This window comes from Nyctereutes procyonoides, unplaced genomic scaffold, assembly GCF_905146905.1.
Source record: "Nyctereutes procyonoides isolate TBG_1078 unplaced genomic scaffold, NYPRO_anot_genome, whole genome shotgun sequence".
Lineage (NCBI taxonomy): Eukaryota > Metazoa > Chordata > Mammalia > Carnivora > Canidae > Nyctereutes > Nyctereutes procyonoides.
In genome coordinates this window covers 7,080,110-7,099,337 of record NW_026575020.1, presented here as the reverse complement: position 1 = coordinate 7,099,337, position 19,228 = coordinate 7,080,110, and the positions used below count along the sequence as shown (strand labels likewise).

Below are 19,228 nucleotides of genomic sequence, written 5' to 3'. Positions count from 1 at the left end.
GCTGCTAACTTTAGGAAATTAAACTGTAAACTCAGAATAAAGTTTAAGTATTTTCTGAGAGTTCTTACACTTCTATGGTTCTGACACCAATTTCTGGTTTTGGCTTTTGTTTTTAAATACTTGGAAAATTAAGGGAAAGTGTTCAGCCCACCTCATTTTAAGTCAGCTTAGAGAAAGAACCACCATTAACCTGCCTAAGAAAATCAGTCATTTAAGTCGAATACATTTCATGCAGAGAAATGCAGTACATCTCTTGCATTTTTTTCTTAACACCTTTTATTTTGTGACACTTTACAGTATGTATGCTATCTTTAGGTCACATTCCTCTAGAAAAAGGCATGCACAGTGGCAAATGAAACAAAAGTTCAATTCCTTTAAAAAGCAAGTCATTTCCCAAAATAAACAAGTCTAAAATGGGACACCCCCCCCACCTTAACTACTCTTCCATCTCTCAAAATAAAACACAGACAAATCCTTTCCACAATTGTTTTCAAACTGCTTTTGGCTTTTCCCTGTGCCCTAATATTTGACAGTAAATATATACAAATTCTCAACCAAAAGACAAAACTGTTGGCCAAAATTCCAACATTGTCTAAGAGAGTTTGGGAAGGTGGGAGAAATTTAATATCATCCATTTAAAATATCAAATTAATGTTCTCAGTTTCAAGGCATGTGCTAGTCTTTTGGGTTCTTTAAAAAGTACAAACTATATCAAACAGATACAAAGTTAGAACAAAATGAATTAATAGTTCAAAGTCAGAGGATGCTAAGGTAACTGCTTATTACCTTTTGTTTAATTCCCCTCTCAAAAACAAACAAAAAACAGGAACACAGGTTATTAGATTTTTATGAATCTCTTAGAAATGTTTAAAGTCATAACTCATTTGAAACTGAGTGTATCCAAAAGTTGCTTCTATTTTTTCAAACAGTGAAAACAAGAGTGTATATAAATATATACACACACACATATATATAAAATACACAATTGTTCATGTTCCTTAAAATATTAGTCATAGTTAATTAACTAGTTCCTGGTCTATATATCCATGAGATTGAAAAAGCCAGGAACAGACCAACTAAAGAAAGTTTTCAGACAGACTAAGAACACATACCACAAAATGCTTCCTTCAAAGAACACAAAATGATAGAGCAAACTGACTTCATGAAAACAAACTTTTTTTAAAATCCTCAAACTTCAAAAATTGATTCATTCTAGAAAAATGAAGTGCCTTCTCAACCACCCCACAAACACACACACACACACACACACAACTAACTCAGTGTGCTCAAAAAATTATTTCAGGGCAGGAGAGAGAACACACAAAAGATGGAATTTAATATGGATGTGGAAAGGAAGATTTTGTACCCACTCTTACAAATCCCACCCCTTCCTAACTCAAAAGCGCCCTAAGTCATGCATTTTGGAGGGAACAAGAAGAAGCCTAAAAATGGCTTGAAAGCAAGCAGATGGCTTAGGGGGAAAAGATCCATAAATACAGAGCACCATGGAAATTAAAATATAAATGTTTGGGGTCCCATTTCATCACATTTTGCAATTTCTCTTGCTTTCACTTCATTCCCTTTAAAATTTAAACCATCCAGAAGAGCAAAAGGGAAAAAAAAATCCCACATGTCAGAATTCCAGTTATTCTGGACATTTCTCATCAACATATTTCAAACGCTCAGCTTTTAGCTCAAATATCCAGTCTTCTCAATAAATCCACTGGTGTCAGTATGTTTCTCTCATTCCCATCTCCAGGAAATGTTTCAAAATAATAAATAAGACTTTTTCTCTTCCTTCCGATTTTATTGCCTCTTTACTACTAACTCTAATTGCCTTTCCAATAAGAGTATTTGAAGCATTTGGGGTTAAATCACAGGCTCTATAAACATAGTTACAAGCCATATTGATCATCTATGGATACGGAAGTTCCAAAGTTACTTAAAATATCTCAAGCTAAACCTACTGCACCGATTTTTATCTCACTTATACTTTACAGTTAAACTTCACAGGCTCAAAAAAAACCAAACAAAACCCAAAAACCTGCCACCCACCTCCACTTTCCCACCCAGAAAAAGCCAGGATTATTCTAAATGCAGCAAGTTTCTAGTTGAAATGAGAGGGAGAACACACCTAGGGAGGGGATGGGGGAGAGAACAGGAGGATCAAAGATTTCCTGGGGGCAGCAACAGGAGGGAAAACTCTTCACTGTCAACATGTTTAAAGTCAGATTTGAGAAAGCAGAAACTCTGCCCCTATACTTCCCAGCCAGAGTTCAATGAAAGATCTGAAAGCCACCATGAACCAGATTTAGGGATACCATGATAGAGATACCCCACTTTGCTTAAATGAGTAGGAAGGTATTGGGACACACATACACACACTCTGTCTCAATCTCCCTCTCTCACAATTCATCCAGGGAGTTCTAGACCCTCCAAAGAGCCCCAGCTCACAGCCTGAACACAAAGCTCTCACCCCAGATGGTCCCCTTATAACAATGGACTGAAGGAGTGGGGGTAGGGGGGCTCGGAAAGGATCGCACAGCCAAAGCATATTCTTTGCAAAATCCAGTTGGGAGGGGAGGGCGTGTGATGTGAAGGACTAGGGCTAGGGGTCTGGAAAAAAAATGCCCTTGCCTGTTGCAGAAACACATATAACACAAGCATAAGGGAATTCTTTTGGGGGCAGGAATTCATTTCACTTCCCCTAGGAAGTCAACGGGACCCCCCGCCCCAACCACTTAAGAATTATGCTAAAGGACGGGTTGGGGAAAAGAGAAAAAAGGAGGCCTGCTAGAAGTTGCAGAAATGTCGAGTTGCAACTCTTCAAAGATTTTTAGCTTCCCACAAAAATGGCCCCACACACCTTGAACAAACTCCACAAGGTTTTTCTATTGATTTTTTTTTTCCCTTTTACCTCTCCAAATACCATCTCTCAGCCCACCCCAACCCCTGCTTATTTTTTACAAGCTGTAAACCACCCATTACAAGATCTTAGCCAATCTTCCCTCCCTGCCCCCAACATCCGGAGTTGGGGGTGGGAAGACCAGTAATGGGTTTCTTCCACTGGAGACACTATGGACCCCTAAACACAACCTCTAAGCGCCCCCAGGTTGCCTCCCTTCTTCGTCGAAGAGCCCTTTCCTACCTTTGTTTTTTGGGGACCGAGTGTTCAATCTCTAGGCGTTTCCCTTGCAATTCGACTTTCCCTAAAGATTAAAAAAAAAAAAAAAGACAATATAAGATCTTGAACAGGGGTGTGGGGTGGGAAAAGGATAGAGAGGGTAATTCAGGAGTTACTGTGATCAGAGACCTGCCTAGGAATCCAGGCAGTGGGTTCCGTGGCCGGACGCGAAACGGTCGCGCTGGGAATGGTGGAAATCTATAAATTCGTTATTGTGTTTTGTGAATTTTCGTTTTGTTCTGTTCTCTCGCCGAGGTCACCTGGGTCGTGGATGGCCGCGGGCGCCCGATCTGGGAAGCGGGGGGCGACCGGGGCGTGGGTGGGGGCGGGCTGCCTCTCGGCCCCCGGAGGTGGGGAGCAGGGGCCGGGGAGAGAAAGGGCTCCTCGGTGCTCCCAAAGTGTGTTGCGGGGGAGGGGTGCAGCACGAAACTTTAGTTTCCCGTGCGGCCGCAGAGAAGGGCTCCGGGCGGCGAGGCGCTCACCTGTCGGGGCCGGTGGCGGGCCGAGGCCCTGGGGGAGCGGAGCGGGGCCCCGCGGGGAGGGTCCCCGGCGGCCGCGGCGCGCGCCTCTCGGCCCAGCCTGGGCGTCTCGGGAAGCAGCATGGCGACCCGGCGCCGCCGCCGCCGCGCCACCCCGCTCACGCCCCACTTTCAAATCAAAATGGCTCAAGCCCAGGCCCAGGGCGGGAGGCGGGACCCCCCTTCCTCTCCGGTCCCGCCCGAAGGCTGCCGTCCCACTGGGAACCGGGGAGCTCGGGGACGGCGCGGGGACCTCTTCCCCGCCCGGAAAGGCCTAGGGCCGAGGAGAGGGAGCTGGCGGTGGGGTGGGGGTGGTGTTCGCGCTGGGGGGCGGGGGGAGGGGGTCCGGCCTCGGGTACCCGGGGGTGGACAGGGGAGTAACGCCCCAGTCGGGGGCCGCCCGAGTGGGAACCCCCACAAACACACAGCCAGGGGGGCCCCCGCCCCGTCGGTGGGGGGCAGGGGCGGCCTTCCGAAAGCCTCCGGCCTCCGCGCGGGCCGGGAGGAAAGGGTGAGGGGGGTCCCGGCGATTTCCGCGCGGGGGGCGCGCGGGGGGATGCAGGGGGCGTCGAAAGAGGCGGGCGGAGGGTCGATGGCGAGGCCAAGCGGCGCAGGCCGGGGACCGAGGGGAGTTGGCGGGCAGGGAGAGGGGGAGAGCCGGGGGCGTCGTGCTGGCTTCTGCGGGGAGGTGGGCGCACTCTTACCGGAGAAAGTTTCGATGGCCTTCATTGCCCAGTGCTCGTCGGGGCAGTCCACGAAGGCATAGCCGGATTTGACCAAGAACTGGCCGCTGTAGGAGATCTTGTGCTCCGCAAACACTTTCTCCAAGTCCGCGGGGGTCACGCTCTCGTTGAGGTTGCCGATGTACAGCTTGTTCATGGTGGCGGTGTCGGGGCGGGACGCGGTCCCTTGGCAAGGCCGAGCGGGCGGGCGCGGGCGGCGAGCCTCCTAGGCCGAGAGGCGGGAGGCCGGCGGCGGCAGCCGCAAACTTTCTTTGCACCCCACCCCTGAAGTTGTCCGGAGCCCGCGGCGCGGAGGGCGGCCTGAGGGCGCGCAGAGGTCGCGGGAGAGTTCGGGGAGGCCCGGGAGAAGTGCCCGCGGCGCGCTGGGAGGCGGACGACGCGGCGCTGCTCCTTCCCTTCTGTCCGAAACCCCTCCGAGCGGGCTGGTGTGTCACGTTTCTCCGCGGCCGCCCTGGCGCCGCCTCTAAATAAAATCGACTTGAAAAAAAATGGAGCGGAAAAAAAAAAAAAAAAGGCGAAGCCACGTGGTGAAAGCCCCCACCCACCCAGCTCGGGAAGACCCCCGACGCCTCTGGGCCCACCGGCCCTCCGGCCCGGCCCAGCCCACCGATCTCCAGCCCCGGGTGGGAAGGGAGGGGGCACTCGACTGCCCCCCCCCCCGGGCGGGGAACTGGGCGGTGGGGGCCGCGTTCCCGAAGCTCTAATTGCCCCCTCCCCCTTGGCAAGAATCTGGCCCCTAGGGAGGCGCCCCGCCCCCACCCATCCCCCCACCCGGGCCCGGCTGGGGGAGGGTGGTCGGGCCCAGAATCTCCCACCTCTTTATGGGTGAAATGTGCGGTTCTTTTTTATTCGTGTGGGGGTCGGGGCGGGGGTGGGGGGCGAGAGTTCCCCCACCCTACCCCCGGTTAACTGCTAGCGACTGACAGGCGGGGAACGGCCGAGATAGACAAAGAGAAGCCGAGGACTCTGGGGTCTCCAGGCGGGGGTCGCGCAAGCCGGTGATTTTTAAAGAAAGGCGCTCTTCCCCTAGATTTTTAAGTGAGGGGTCTCGGCCTCGCCCGCCCCGGCCCCGGGAGACTCCCCTGCCTCCGGGAATCCGGCACCGAAGGACCCTGCGAGCGCGGGACCGGGAAGCTGGGGACACGGGGGACCGCGGCTGGGAAGCAGGGCTCCGCAGGAAACCGCGTTTCGGGGTTCCCACGGGAGAAGGAAGGGTGGCTCGCCCCCGGGGCTCGGCTGCCGAACGACACCGTCCCGGGGTCCTGGGGGGACGCGCGGCTCCGGCCCAAGCTGACCCCAGGAGAGAGGGAGGGGTGAAGGGGAGGAAGAGGAGTGGTAGCGGGAGCAGACCCGAGCGGACCGCAGAGGGGACGTCTCCGGGAGGGAGTGACCGGGCGGAGATCCGAGCGCTCCCCGTCTCCCTCCCGGGCGCGGGGGCAGACAGGTGGAGTCCCCTCCCGCCCGCCCCACCCAGCCCGGCGACCGCGGCTCTCGCGGCGCGGGGTTCGGGGCTCGGAACTTTGTTTGGGGCGCCGCGTTCGGATCCGGGCGGGAAGGCGGGAGAGGGGCCGGGGGCGGGGGGCCGAGCGCCGAGGCCCCGCCCACGTCCCCAGGTCAGACCCGCGGGGGGAGGGGGTAATTTCCGCTCGGCGCTCGGGGAAGCGAGGGGCGGGAGCTTCGGGGAGGGGGCGGCGGCCCCTCCCCCGCCCGTTCCCGGGGAGGGGGAAGCGGATCCGCCCTGGTCCCTTTCCTCGCCTTTGACCAACTCGCTCCGGATCCTCCGGCCCCGGGAGCCCGAGGGACGGACCCGACTGGGCAAGGGGCGACACGTGGGCGGGCGCACCCCGTCTCGGCGGTGGGGGAGGGGGCCGTCCGCCGCGCGTTTCGGAGTCCAGGAGAGGCGGCGGAGAGCGGGACGCGCGGTCCACGCGCAACCAGGATCCCGGGCCGAGTGGCGGGCGAGGGCAACGAGTTTCCAGTGGAGGGGGCTGGGCCGGCGCCGGGGGGCGGGGGATGGCGGGGAGCGCGGCCCGGGGACCCCGGAGCTCCCCTGCCCGGGGGCGGGGGGCGGAGGGGGTGGACCCCCAGTAATGCCAGACTCTCCCTGGACTGGGCGGAAGCTCGGGTTTTGCTCTGGCTTGTGCGGGTGGGAGAAACAATTCTGTCGGGGGCACGCGTGCTGCGAGGGCAGGTGAGGAAGGGGGTCACTCCCTTTCCCCGTCCCCGACCCCATTGTCTCAGTCGCCTGCGGCCCGGGCCGACTCCGCAACACGTGTTGGCTGCACTGATATGAATGCCTTGGATTTTTTTTTTCCTTGTTATTATTTTTTTGTTTGCAGAGTCAGGGAGCTGACTCCCGACTTGGGCGCACCGCTCCTCTGCCAGACGATTTTTATACCGTTCAAAAAGTCGGGAGTTAAAAGACCACACGCCGCACCTTTGTCCCCCTCCCGGTTTTCCCCGCGCGCTGCACAGAAACGGGGCTTGGGCGTGGGGGGAGGGCTTCCAACTCGGTTTCTCCATCTCCACCACCTTCAAAACCCACTCTCCAAATCCGCGTTTTGTTCTAGCCAGCCACGTGTTTGTTGGATTTGGGGGCTTGTGATTTTTTTTTTTTCTTTGCATGGGGCAACAGAAAATACTATGAGCTGTTAGTTGCTGAGTAGAAAAAGAATGTTTTCTCTGCAAGAAGGTGGGCGACATCTGGATCCCACCCCCCACACCTCCTGCGACCCCCTCCCCACCGTTTCTGACTCTCAATATTTAGTCAGCTCTTAGACCATAATTTTCACACAAACCAACGTGCTGGAAACGGTGTCTACCACATAGTAGGCATTCAGTAAACATTTTTTTAAATGAAAAAACCAGCTAATACAAACTGCAGAGCAAAGAGAATTCAGAGGAAAATTGAGAGTCCAGGAGAAGAAAAAAAAAAAAAAATCTTGCCAGAATGTGTGTCTGTTGCCCGGGGACTTTTCTTGGTGATGTGTGTGGACTTTTGAAAGGGCTAAAAGATGGTCTCAGAAAGGCTGTTGTATTCCTTGGCCTCTTCCTAAAAAGGAGCCCCAATCTCCTGAAATCTTCTGTTTTATTGGGGAACAAGGGAGAGGGTCCTAGGCAAGGTACTGCAGTTCCCACAAACTTTGTGCTGTTTCCTTCATTTAATTTAAATCTCTTAAGAATTAATAGAAGCACCTCTCAGGGTTTCTCCCTGGGGAACATGCCCACTACTCTATCTCTTTATTCCTAAAACAAAAGCAAGTTACACCCCACAAAAAAATTTCCATCCAGACCTCTAAAACGCCTGTGAAATGCAGCCCACCTTTTCCTAGCCTAGATTCAAAGGGAAACAAAAATTGTAAAAGTAATCACTGAATTCAGTTCACTTTCAGAATTTTTTCCCATTTAAAAAATATAAAAGAAATCTAAATGTTAGTTGAAATTAGTTTCTTTTAGATGTTTTAAGATGACAGTAAGGGAGAAAATAGACACTTGTGAAAATAAAAAATTTACCAACTATTACTAAATTGAAACTGATTAGTTCTTTTTAAAAAATCAGATGTTCCACTGAATTCTAACCCTCCCCCCCCCACCCCCACCAAGAGCTTCTGTGTATAGTCAGAGGCTGCAAGAACACAAGAGAGCTGAGACAGCTGGGGTGAGATGCAGATCTTTTTAACCCCCAAATCAGTTTTGCCTCAGTGATCTGGCTATTTTAGGCTGGGGTTGGGGGCACTGAATCATGTTGACTGGTGCTTCATGCCCCCTCTAAGTGAGTCCAGCACTAAAATTAACCTGAGAGTGGGGTTATTTCTTGTCAAGACTCACATTCCCAGGATAGGGATAGGAATGGGCCAACTTGGAGTGCCACAATTTCTCATTCCCCTTTCCTATCTTTCTCCCTTTCTTTTGTTATTGAAGACAACTAATAAACATTGTGTTTGTTTTCCTTTTTTTTTGTTTTGTTTTCTTGTCCTACACAGCTTCTTTGGGAAAGATTAATAATCATCAGTACAAAATTAAACTTTGTAAGAATTAAAAATATAGCTGCAGGAGAAATTATTTTCTTTAATCACATCTTTATTTGTATTGTTTTATGCCACCTATTTATTATCTTTGGGATTTTTTTGTTGTTTTGTTTTGTTTGTTCTCCTCTTCCTCTCCCTCCTTCCTCTTCATTTTTCCTGGAGAAGTGTTTTGGTCTAGTTACAGGATTCAATTCTCTGAATCCAGAAACCCTGAAACTTGACTCCATTTTAAAGATGGAATTCTGATCCATTTTCCTTCAAGGTGAACATACAAATTGAGAGAGGGGAAAAAAAAAAAACAAATAAAAGAAAACAACTTTTCTAACAAAGTGGAAATATGAAGTGAGAAAATCAGCAATTCCCTTGTCATACAATATGAGTTTTATTTTTAAATGTTTCTTCCCAATATTTGTCCATGGGTAATAGTTTTAGATTTCGTTATCTTATTTGTATATTTTCATTTTTCACTTGCTGTTCAACCAGAAGTAGTCCCCATGCTGCCTGAAAATTTTCATAACTATCATCTTTCACCAACATACAACAGTCTGTCCTGTAGATTTAAGTTAATCATTAATCGTTATTTTTAGATACATGTTACATCAAAAAAAATTTTTTTTTTTTTTGCTTTTGTAAGTAGTGCTGAATAGGTATTTGGGGGCATACAACTTCTTCCTCTCTTAAAATAGCTCATTTGAATAAATCCCCAGAATATACATACTTCTTTTCTAATCTTACATTTATCCATGACTTTCTATTTTAAAAGTTCAGCATATTTTACAAAAGAGAGGACACAAAAAATTGGGAAACAGTTAGGAAGGAAATATATTAAAATAGAACTTTTTTGTATTTTATTTTCTAGTAAATCCTAATCAGTTTTGAAACAGAATCACAGTTTCTATGAAATATAGATAAAGAAAAAAATTCACATTTACTGACACAGGGCTACTTAAATTTCACAGTTCTTGGAGGAATTTGTTTTTTGTTTGCTTGAGTTTTATTAATTTTGCTGTTGTTTGCTTGTTTTTTCCTTCTTACTGCCTTGGGATATTTTGTTTCTTCCTGCAACTTGAAGTCTTGGTGTGTTCTTTTAAATGCCTATAAACTTTGAAAAAGTGTAAATTAGTCCCAATTTAAAAGCACATGAAGCATTTTCTCCTGTCAAACAAATAAGGATAATTATGTGTGTAAGATAACTCATAAAATGTAAAGGAATTGTGAGCAGAAAAAGGAAAATTTCTTCCTTCAAATTATTATTGAAAAGTGTTCCATGTTTAAGACCTTAAGAAGAAATGTGTTTATTCCAGAGATAGAAAAGACTCAAAGAGAAAAAAGAACTTTAAGAACAATCATCTGTTTTTCTATGGGTCACACAGCCTGTGTGACAAAACCGCTCAGTGTTTTGTTTTGGCTCGGGTTTGCAATGTAGAAACCTTTAGATAAGGAAGGGAATCGTTTATTTTGTTAACTTTTTAAAAATGGATGTTTCCAAATTCAGTTTATGAGTAAATTAAACTACACCACACTAGCCCTATTGACACATGTACAAGAAATGGTCAATAACATTCCTCACCCTACATGACTATTGCCTTTTGCATTTTTTTTCACTCTAAAGTCATTTGGTTAAAAGATAATGAACAATTTTGTTTAGTCCCTATTTGACACAAAATGCAAAATAAGTCCCAGGTTTATTGTATAATTCAAGGAATAATTCAAGAAAAGACAAGGAAATGTTGTTTTCCAAAATAAAACAAATTGTAAAAAGCAACAAAAGAAAGAGAATCCATACCTCAATATTATTTAAAGTGAACATAGTAATAATAAGATAATTTTGGTACTTGACATCCACAAAGTTTCTAAGTATGTAAATAATTTTAATTCAAAATGCATCAGTTACAACATCAAACTGCATGGAGTTAATTCAGTTTTAGCTACATCTATGCTTTTTTAAACTAAAAGATATGTGTAGGAAGCAAATTGTTTTTGTTTGCTTGTTTAAAATTTTATTCCTGATGAGAAGATTAATTACTTTTACTCTTGTTTCTAGTTAGGATTTTTTTTTTTCAGGAGCTATCTGAAATATTTCATAGTGCTTACAGGGGGATGCTGCTATAATTTTTTTATATTAAAGTTTAAAAATCATATGCACATACTATTTCACTAATATCTGATCACCAAAATGCTCATTAAAAACATTTCATCTGTCTTTATAAAACAAACCAGTTCTACAAAGAGAAGGGACCCAGACTAATGGAATATTATTTTGGTTGTTTGACTAAGATATAATTCTAAAAATGATTTCTGATTTTCATGGGTTAATAATCGAGAAAGAGTTTTGGTCCACTTACCTCTCCCAAAAACACTCTCAAGAATGTTTTTTTTTTTTTTCAAGAATTATTATTGACACAACCTAACTTCCATTCTTAAACATAACCTGAAAGCATTTGGTAAGCATTTATATGCAAAATTATTGAATGCATTTTTATTATTTTCTTTTCATTCCTAAAATATGTTTACAAAGTATGGAGGAAACAAATACTAGAGTTATTTCTAAATTGCTTTGAAATGAGGTTCATGATGTCCTTTCCTATCTTCCTCTTCCTCCCTGCCCCTCCCACCGCCCCTCCCCTTTCTCCCCCCCTTTTGTTCCTCCATTTTTCTTCCTACTCCCGACACTGTCAATTCCTTTCCTCCTCCCCCTTTACCTTTACCCTCTTTTTAATTTTTCTTTTTTCTTTGTTACTTCTCTTCCCCTTTTTATTATTCTCTGGGTCCTCTGACCCTCAACTCATTTCTTTCCTCTTTTTAATCAATATACCTATACCAACTTTCTATACTTTTCTTCACTCCTTTCCTTTTCCTTTTTCCTGTCCCTCTATCACTAACTTGCTATCATTCAAACTGTTACTTCTGGTGAAGTGGAAGGCTACAGAGATGTGAGAGTTATTTTATACACCAAAATGAAAAGCTTGTTGCATTTATTAAGGTGAATGTCTTTGTGATTCAGACCACAGAGCTCCCTGTTCTCCCAGCATTTATTGTCCTAACATTCACTAGAAACTTTTACTTCTTTGTATCATTTTTCCGCGTCTTATGTTGCTTATAACCGATTTTGTTATTAGCATTTTGTGTATCAAATCCTTGAGGGCAAAGCCTATATATCACCCAAGGAGTCCAACACAGTGCTGACAGGTGTCCAAAAATACATAGTAAGGATCTTTTGATACTATCTAGAAAGACATGGTCAGTGTAATCAAATAAAATGCTGTGTTCAGCCCTAGTGCTTTTTCTTTTTCTCCTTTCTCTCTCCCTCCCTCTCTCTCTCTCTCTCATTTTTCTTTCCCGTTTTTATTTTTGTAAATACTATACTCCACAATCATCAGGTTAAATACAGGTAAATTCAGTCATTCAAAAGGCTGATTGGTCTACATCAAGAAGAGCAACCAAGGGGTATCTTTTGGCTTGTAGTTCTCTAGTCTCATACCCGTGACTGTCCTGTGCCTGATGTCCATTCACAACCATCCTCTTTCCCTTCTGTCTGGTTATGTAGCCTTGGAGTTCTTCTCCCCTAAGGCTTCAGGCAGTCGATATCAACCATCAGAGTTAGTTGGCACAAACCTTTGCTATCCTTATCTCTCTTGATGCCGTCCAATCAGGATGACAATCTCAAGGGATAGTCCACATGCACTTCCTGCCAACAGCTCGCTTAGGGTCTTATTTCTGGGACTATAGCTAGCACCCCATTAACCATGGAAAGATTTATTATTTTGTATGTCATCCAAAGCAAGTGTCACCCCCAGACAACCTTCCATCTCACTGATTCCCAGGATGACTGGTATAGCCGTTCCCCATAATAGATGTTTATTGAATACCTACCTATCAATACAGCTATGAACACTAAGGAGAAGGCAAACCAATTTTTATAACAGGCTAAATTAAAGTCAAATTTAAGCAGGTCATGAAAATAGCAAAGTGCTTTTTTTTTTGCTTTTGATTTATAATACTCATTACTAGCAAGAATATAGTGAAATAAAATACTCCATACAGCTGTGTGGGAGAACAAACTTAAGATAATAAAAACCTTTAAAAGTTCATATTGTTTGACTTAGAAGTTGCACTTTTGAGTAATTTTCCTAACAAAAATCCAATATATAAAACATTTTATTGAGCCTTAAAAAAGAAGGAAATTCTGATACCAGCTGCAACGTAGATGAAACTTGAAAACATTATGCTAAGTAAAATAAGCTAGACACAAAGGATAAATATGTATGAGATACCTTAGAATAGTCAGATTCATAGAGGCAGAAAGTAAAATAGTGGTTACCAGGGCCTGGGAAGAGAGGGTGAGGTGGGAAGTTTATGGAGTTTCAACTTGAGGAGAAAGTTCTGGAGATGGATACTGGGATAATTGCACAACAATGTAAATGTACTTAATGCCAATGAATCTTAACACACTTAAAAATGGTTAAAATTGGGACGCGTGGGTGGCTCTGCAGTTGGGCAGCTGCCTTCAGCTCAGGTTGAGATCCCAGGATCGGGGATCAAGTCCTGCATTGGACTCCTACAAGGAGCCTGCTCCTCCCTCTGCCTGTGTCTCTGCCTCTCTTTCTCTGTGTATGTCTCTCATGAACAAATAAATAAATATTTTTTTAAAATGGTTAAAATTCAAAAATTTTTATGTATACTTTTGTACAGATTTATTTATTTATTTGAGAGAGAGAAAGAGAAAAGCAGGAAGGGCAGAGGAAGAGGGGGAAAGAGAATCCCAAGCAGACTCCCTGCTGTGCACAGAGCCCCTGTTCAGTCTTTTATTGTCGATATTTTGGAAGGCCAAAAAATTTTTTTGTTTTTAAAAATCATAGTAAAGGGGTGCCTGGATGGCTCAGTAGGTTAAGCAGCTGCCTTCAGCTCAGGTCATAATTTCAGGGTCCTGGGATCCAGCTCCACTTCTGGCTCCCTGCTTAGCAGGGAGTCTACTTCTCCGTCTCCTTCTGCCCCTTCCCCTCCCACTCCTGCATTCATGCACACTCTTACTCACTCTATCTCAAATAAATAAATATTTAAAACAAAAACAAAAAAGGAAAAACTTAGGAGAAGTTAAAAAAAAAGTACATCACAAAATTTAGTATTTGTACTCATAAAATCTGTGCAGTTGGAACCATCTTAAACACAATGACCAAAGCTATATGTACATTAAGGACTAGAAGTTACCTTACAGAAACTCTTGCACATGGATACCTAGAAATGTGTACAAGAATATTCATAGCAGCATTGCTTACGTTACTTTTTTTTTTTAAGATTTTATTGATTTATTCATGAGAGACAGAGAAAGAGGCAGAGACACAGGCAGAGGGAGAAGCAGGCTCCATGCAGAAAGCCCAATGTGGGACTCAATCCCGGGTCTCCAGGATCAGGCCCTGGGCTGAAGGCAGCGCTAAACCACTGAGCCACCCAGGCTGCCCCATTGCTTACATTACAATAACAAACCTTAGAAACCCTATAAATGCCCACCTCCAAGGAGAGTGGATTAAGCAAATCTGGGTATAGTCATACAATGAAATTTGGTGGCAATCACAATGAAGGAACTTCTGCTCTGTGTATCAAGGTGAGTTAATTTCACAATTCTGACCAACAAACAAAAACAAAAACCTAGAGACTAAAGAATATGTGCATTATGGTTCCATTTATAAAAGTTCAAGAATATGCAAAACTAACATTGTGTTGTTTAGGGATGCATCCAGAAGAGGTTGAAGTTTATTTTATTTTTTCTATTTTTATTTTATTTTATTTATTTATTTATTTATTTTTTTTTTTTTGAGGTTGAAGTTTAAAGAGAAGGAAGAGCCCTGCAGCTGCTTGGCAGCTTTTTAACCACAATGGAGCCCTCTCCCAAGCTGTGGACCAAATGGAAAGAATAAAGCTTTTACCAGAAAAAAAAGAAGAAAGAAAGAATGAAAGAATGAGAGTAAGAAAGAAAAAAGAAAAAGAAAAGAAAAGATTCCAAAATGTATGGGACCCCTGGGTGGCTCAGCGCAGTTGAACGCACCTGCCTTCTGCCCAGGGCATGATCCCAGAGTCCTGGGATTGAGTCCCACGTCGGGCTCCCTGCATGGAGCCTGCTTCTCCCTCTGCCTGTGTCTCTGCCTCTCTCTCTCTCTCTGCGTCTCTCATGAATAAATAAATAAATAAATAAATTTTAAAAATTTCCAGAACGTGGTTAATTCTGGGAAGTAGCATAAGGATGATTGTGAGGGGCTCACAGGGCACTTCAAAGACATTGGAGATGGATGTTCTAGTTCTCAGTCTGAGTGGTGGCCACACAAGTGTTGGTTTTCTTATTCTTTTAAACTATACATGTACAGTTTACATTCTCTTTGTTAAATATAAATAGTTCATAACAAAAATTAATGGAAATAATAAAAAGTCTGAAAAACACTGTTAATACTAACTCTTTGGCTTTGAGATTAGTGGATTTCTGTCTATTCCTGTCTTTGTTTCTCCCTCCCTCTCTTTCTCTTTTCCTGTTTCTCTCTCTCTTGACTTGGCTATATTTTTCAAGATTTCTAGATTATTATGTTTTTATAACAAACTTAAGAAAAATGTCAAATGGATATTCAAATAAATCACCCCAGAATACCTTTACAAACTAAATAGGGAAGAGTTTTAGGTCATCTTCTGTTCCAAGATTTTGTTGCAGCCAGAAATCTCCTTCCATTAGCAACCGGTGTTGAGGGTTAACTGCAACTCACCCTTGATCAATCACGGATGTGGCTTGACTTTAGCTAAAGGTCTGATTAATTATACATGTATTCATAATAAACTGAGATGGTATGTACTGAAACTCAGGACCAGCATGGTAAACAGGAAGCAAGTACCCAGATGCCCACCTGCCCCTCCTGTCCTGGATCTTGCAGATATATTGCTCCTTTCAACTCCCATGCATGAGCATCTTTGTTTTCGGGTGCATTCACTGAAACCTCTAAGAGTGAAGCCCATTTCTGCCTCATCAGTCCGGGAGGTTCTTGTGAGATCACGCCTTTCAACACACTGGAAACCTCAGGGAACGATCCATGTTGTTTCCCTTCTCTAAGCGAGGTGTTTCCATTATGTTCACCAACTAAGATCTCCTTTATTATTTTTCCATGAGCCCAGTGTTTTGAAAATTGTTGCCCATCAAAAAATTCCATTGACCAAGTTGTAAATTCTTCTCATTTTGAGTGGCAAAGCAGAGCTTCTACACAAGAGGCAAGACTTTGTATTATTCCAAAAAAAAAAAAAAAAGACTTTGTATTATTCCCACCAAGAGTAAAAGGACTTGGAATTGGAATTTGTCCATTCAGTCTTGCCTGGAGCAAATGTCTGATTTGCATTAGATATCCTAACTGACTGGAACTAGTTTACGGACACCACTGTAACCAGTACACCTTCTTTCCCTCCTACTGAGATCCTGGATCTGGGGAGCCTAAGGTTTGAGAAACATTCCTTAGGACCAGCTTTCCTAGTTCCGGCACTTTGCCTGGGAGGAGAGCTGAAGAGAAAAGAAAAGAGAGAGGATATTGTAAAATGTGGTAAACACCTGAGCTGGGTGGCTTCGTGGTTTCTATTTTATAGGTCAACTAAGCCATAGACAGGCAACAAAACCAGAATTCCAATCTGACTGTCCTGGACCTCAGGTCCTTGCTCTTGCCCTTATGTCAGCATTTAAAAATCCTAGTGTATGCAGGGATGTCTGGGTGGCTCAGCAGTTGAGCATCTGTCTTTGGCTCAGGGTGTAATCCCGGGGTTACAGGATTGAGTCCCACATCTGGCTCCCTGCATGGAGCCTGCTTCTCCCTCTGCCTGTGTTTCTGCCTCTCTCTTTCTGTGTCTCTCATGAATAAATAAATAAAACCTTTTCTTTTAGTCTTAAAAAAAATAAAATAAAAATCATAGTGTATGCAGCACCTGGCTGAATGGGTCCATGGAGCATGCAACTCCTGATCTTGGGGTTGAAAGCTGGAACCCCATGTAAGGTGTAACCCCATGTTAGGTTTATTTAAAAATAAAATATTTTAGGGGCACCTGGGTGGCGTGGTCAATTGCGCATCAGACTTGGTTTCGGTTCAGGTCATGAACTCAGGGTCTGGGATTGAGCCCTGCCTCAGATTCCACATTTATCAGGGAGTGTGTTTCTCCCTCTCCCTATGTGCCTCCCCCTGCTCCTGCATTCTCTCTCTCTCCCTCTCTTTCTCAAATAAAGAATTTAAAAAAATAAAATAAAATAAAACATTTCAGGGGCACCTGGCTGGCTCAGTCAGTAGAGAATGGTGACTCTTGATCTCAGAGTTGTAATTTCAAGCCCCACATTAGGTGTAGAGACTACTTAAAAGTAAAAATCTTTTAAAAAAATAAAGTATTTTTAAATTTTTTATTAAAAAATTAAGTAAATAAAAATCCTATTGCAGCCCACACATATATTACAATTTTTTTTAAAGATTCATTTATTTTTATTTTAGAGAGAGTGTGGGGAAAGACAGAGGTAAAGGGAGAGAATCCTCAGGAAGACTCCTTGCTGAGTACGGAGCCCACACAGGGCTCGATCCCAGGACTCTGAGATCATGACCTGAGCCGAAATCAAGAGTAAGACACTCAACCAACTTAGCCACCCAGGCACCCCATTACAATTTATTTTATGCAGAGGTGTAAAGACAACTCAACAGAGAAAGGATAATCTTTTCAACAAATAGTATTGCAACAATTAGGTATATATGCAAATATAAATAGATTTCCTTCCACATCCCATCCCAGAAACAAAAATTAACTCAATATACTTAAATGTAATCATTTAGGTCATATATCTAACTGTAAAACCAAAAGCTATAAGGTTTCTAAGAAAAAACCTTTGTGACCTTGAGTTAGGCAAAGATATCTTAGATATGCTACCAAAAGCAAAATTCAGAAAGCCAAACTGATAAATTGGGTTTTATCAAAATTTCCAAAAGGAAAAAAAAAACCTCTTGCCTCTAGAAGATAATTGTTTAGAGAAAGAAAAGATGAGCCACAGACTGGGAGAAAAATATTTGTGAATCATGCATCTCATAAAGGACTTGTATCCAAAATATGTAAAGAACTTTCAAAACTCAATATCAAGAACACAAACAACCTCCTCCCCACAAAATGGGCAAAAAATTTGAACAGACATTTCATATGTCAAATGTTATAAGCACTTCAGAAAACGGTTTGGCAGTGCTCACTTTGGCCACGCATTTATTAAAATTGGAATGATACAGAAAAGATTAGCATGGCCCCTGCATTAGGATGACACACAAATTCATGAAGTGTTCCATATTTTTTGTGTGTGTGTGTTCCATATTTTTGATGCAGTTGACATTTGATAAAGTGGACTCTTGTGAACATTATCAGTGGCCATTCACTGTTGCACTGTATGAAGTCTCTGAGGTATAATTAAAAGTTTTTATTGAGCCCCTGGAAAAGAAAGAGAAAACAAAAAAGAAAATAATTTGACAGTTTCTTGAAAAGTTAAACATAAGGAATCCCTGGGTGCCTCAGTGGTTTAGCTCCTACCTTCAGCCCAGGGCGTGATCCTGGAGACCCAGGATCCAGTCCCACGTCAGGCTCTCTGCAGGGAGCCTGCTTCTCCCTCTGCCTGTGTCTCTGCCTCTCTCTCTGTCTCTCATGAATAAATAAATAAAATATTTTAAAAAGCCAAAAAAAAGTTAAACATAATCTCAATTGTAGGTATTTCTGCAAGAAAAAGGAAAGCATATGTCCATAAAACATCTTGTCCACAAATGTTCACAGCAGCTTTATTTGTTATAGCCAAAAATTTGAAACAACCTAAATGTCTGCCAACAGGTAAATGGATAAACAAATTATAATATATCCATATGATGGAAGCATATTACTCAGCATAAAAAGAATAGACTATTGATCATGCTACAAATGAATCTTAAAATCAGTATGCTGAATGAAAGAAGCCAGACAAAAAAGAATACATATGATTCCATTTGCATAAAATTTTAGAAACTACAAACTAATCTCTAGTGACAGAAAGCAGGTCAATGGTTAGAAGATGTGAGCCCGAGAGAGAGGGCTCCATGAAATTTGGGGAGATGGGGCAGCCCCAGTAGGTGGTTCAGCGGTTTAGTGCTGCCTTCAGCCCAGGGTGTGATCCCGGAGACCTGAGATCAAGTCCCACATTGGGCTCCCTGCATGGAGCCTGCTTCTCCTTCTGCCTGTCTCTCTCTCTCTCTCTCTCTCTCTCTCTCTGTCTCTAATAAATAAATAAAATCTTTAAAAAAAGAATTGGGGGAGATGGTAAATATGCTTACTACTTTATTTTTTTTTCACTATTTTATTTTTTTAATTTTTTTTAAGTAGGTGCAGAGCTTGAACTCGACCCTGAGATCAAGACCTGAGTGGAGATCAAGAATCGGTTGCTCAGGATGACTGTCTACCATTTGCTTCGATGTGGATGGAACTGGAGGGTATTAGGCTGAGTGAAATACGTCAATCAGAGAAAGACAATCATCATATGGTTTCACTCATATGTGGAATATAAGAAATAGTGAAAGGAACCATAAGAGAAAGGAGGGAAACTGAGTGAGGAAAAATTAAAGAGAAAGTCAAGCCATGAGAGACTCCTAACTCTGAGAAACAAAGGGTTGCAGGAGAGGAGGGTGGGGGGATGGGGTAACTGGGTGACAGGCATTAAGGAGGGCACATGACATGACGAAATGAGCACTGGGTGTTACACTA

At 43.8% G+C, this 19,228-nt stretch overlaps 1 protein-coding gene and 1 non-coding gene across 3 annotated transcripts in view; one reads left to right on the top strand and one right to left on the bottom strand.

Annotated features, from left to right (window-relative positions):
• Nucleotides 1–4,581, bottom strand: part of IGF2BP1 (insulin like growth factor 2 mRNA binding protein 1) — a 41,337-nt gene extending 36,756 nt beyond the window's left edge. For both annotated transcript variants that reach the window (XM_055331295.1, XM_055331306.1), the window contains exons 1-2: nucleotides 4,407–4,581; nucleotides 3,149–3,209 (exon numbers count right to left, since the gene is read on the bottom strand). In XM_055331295.1, coding sequence (XP_055187270.1) covers nucleotides 3,149–3,209; nucleotides 4,407–4,581 — 236 coding nt within the window. The remainder of the gene's footprint in view (nucleotides 1–3,148; nucleotides 3,210–4,406) is intronic.
• Nucleotides 4,582–17,695: 13,114 nt separating this feature from the next.
• LOC129518077 (U6 spliceosomal RNA) lies at nucleotides 17,696–17,802 on the top strand. The gene has a single exon (XR_008666118.1). It is a non-coding gene; the product is annotated as a U6 spliceosomal RNA (small nuclear RNA).
• The last annotated feature ends 1,426 nt before the right edge of the window (nucleotides 17,803–19,228 follow it).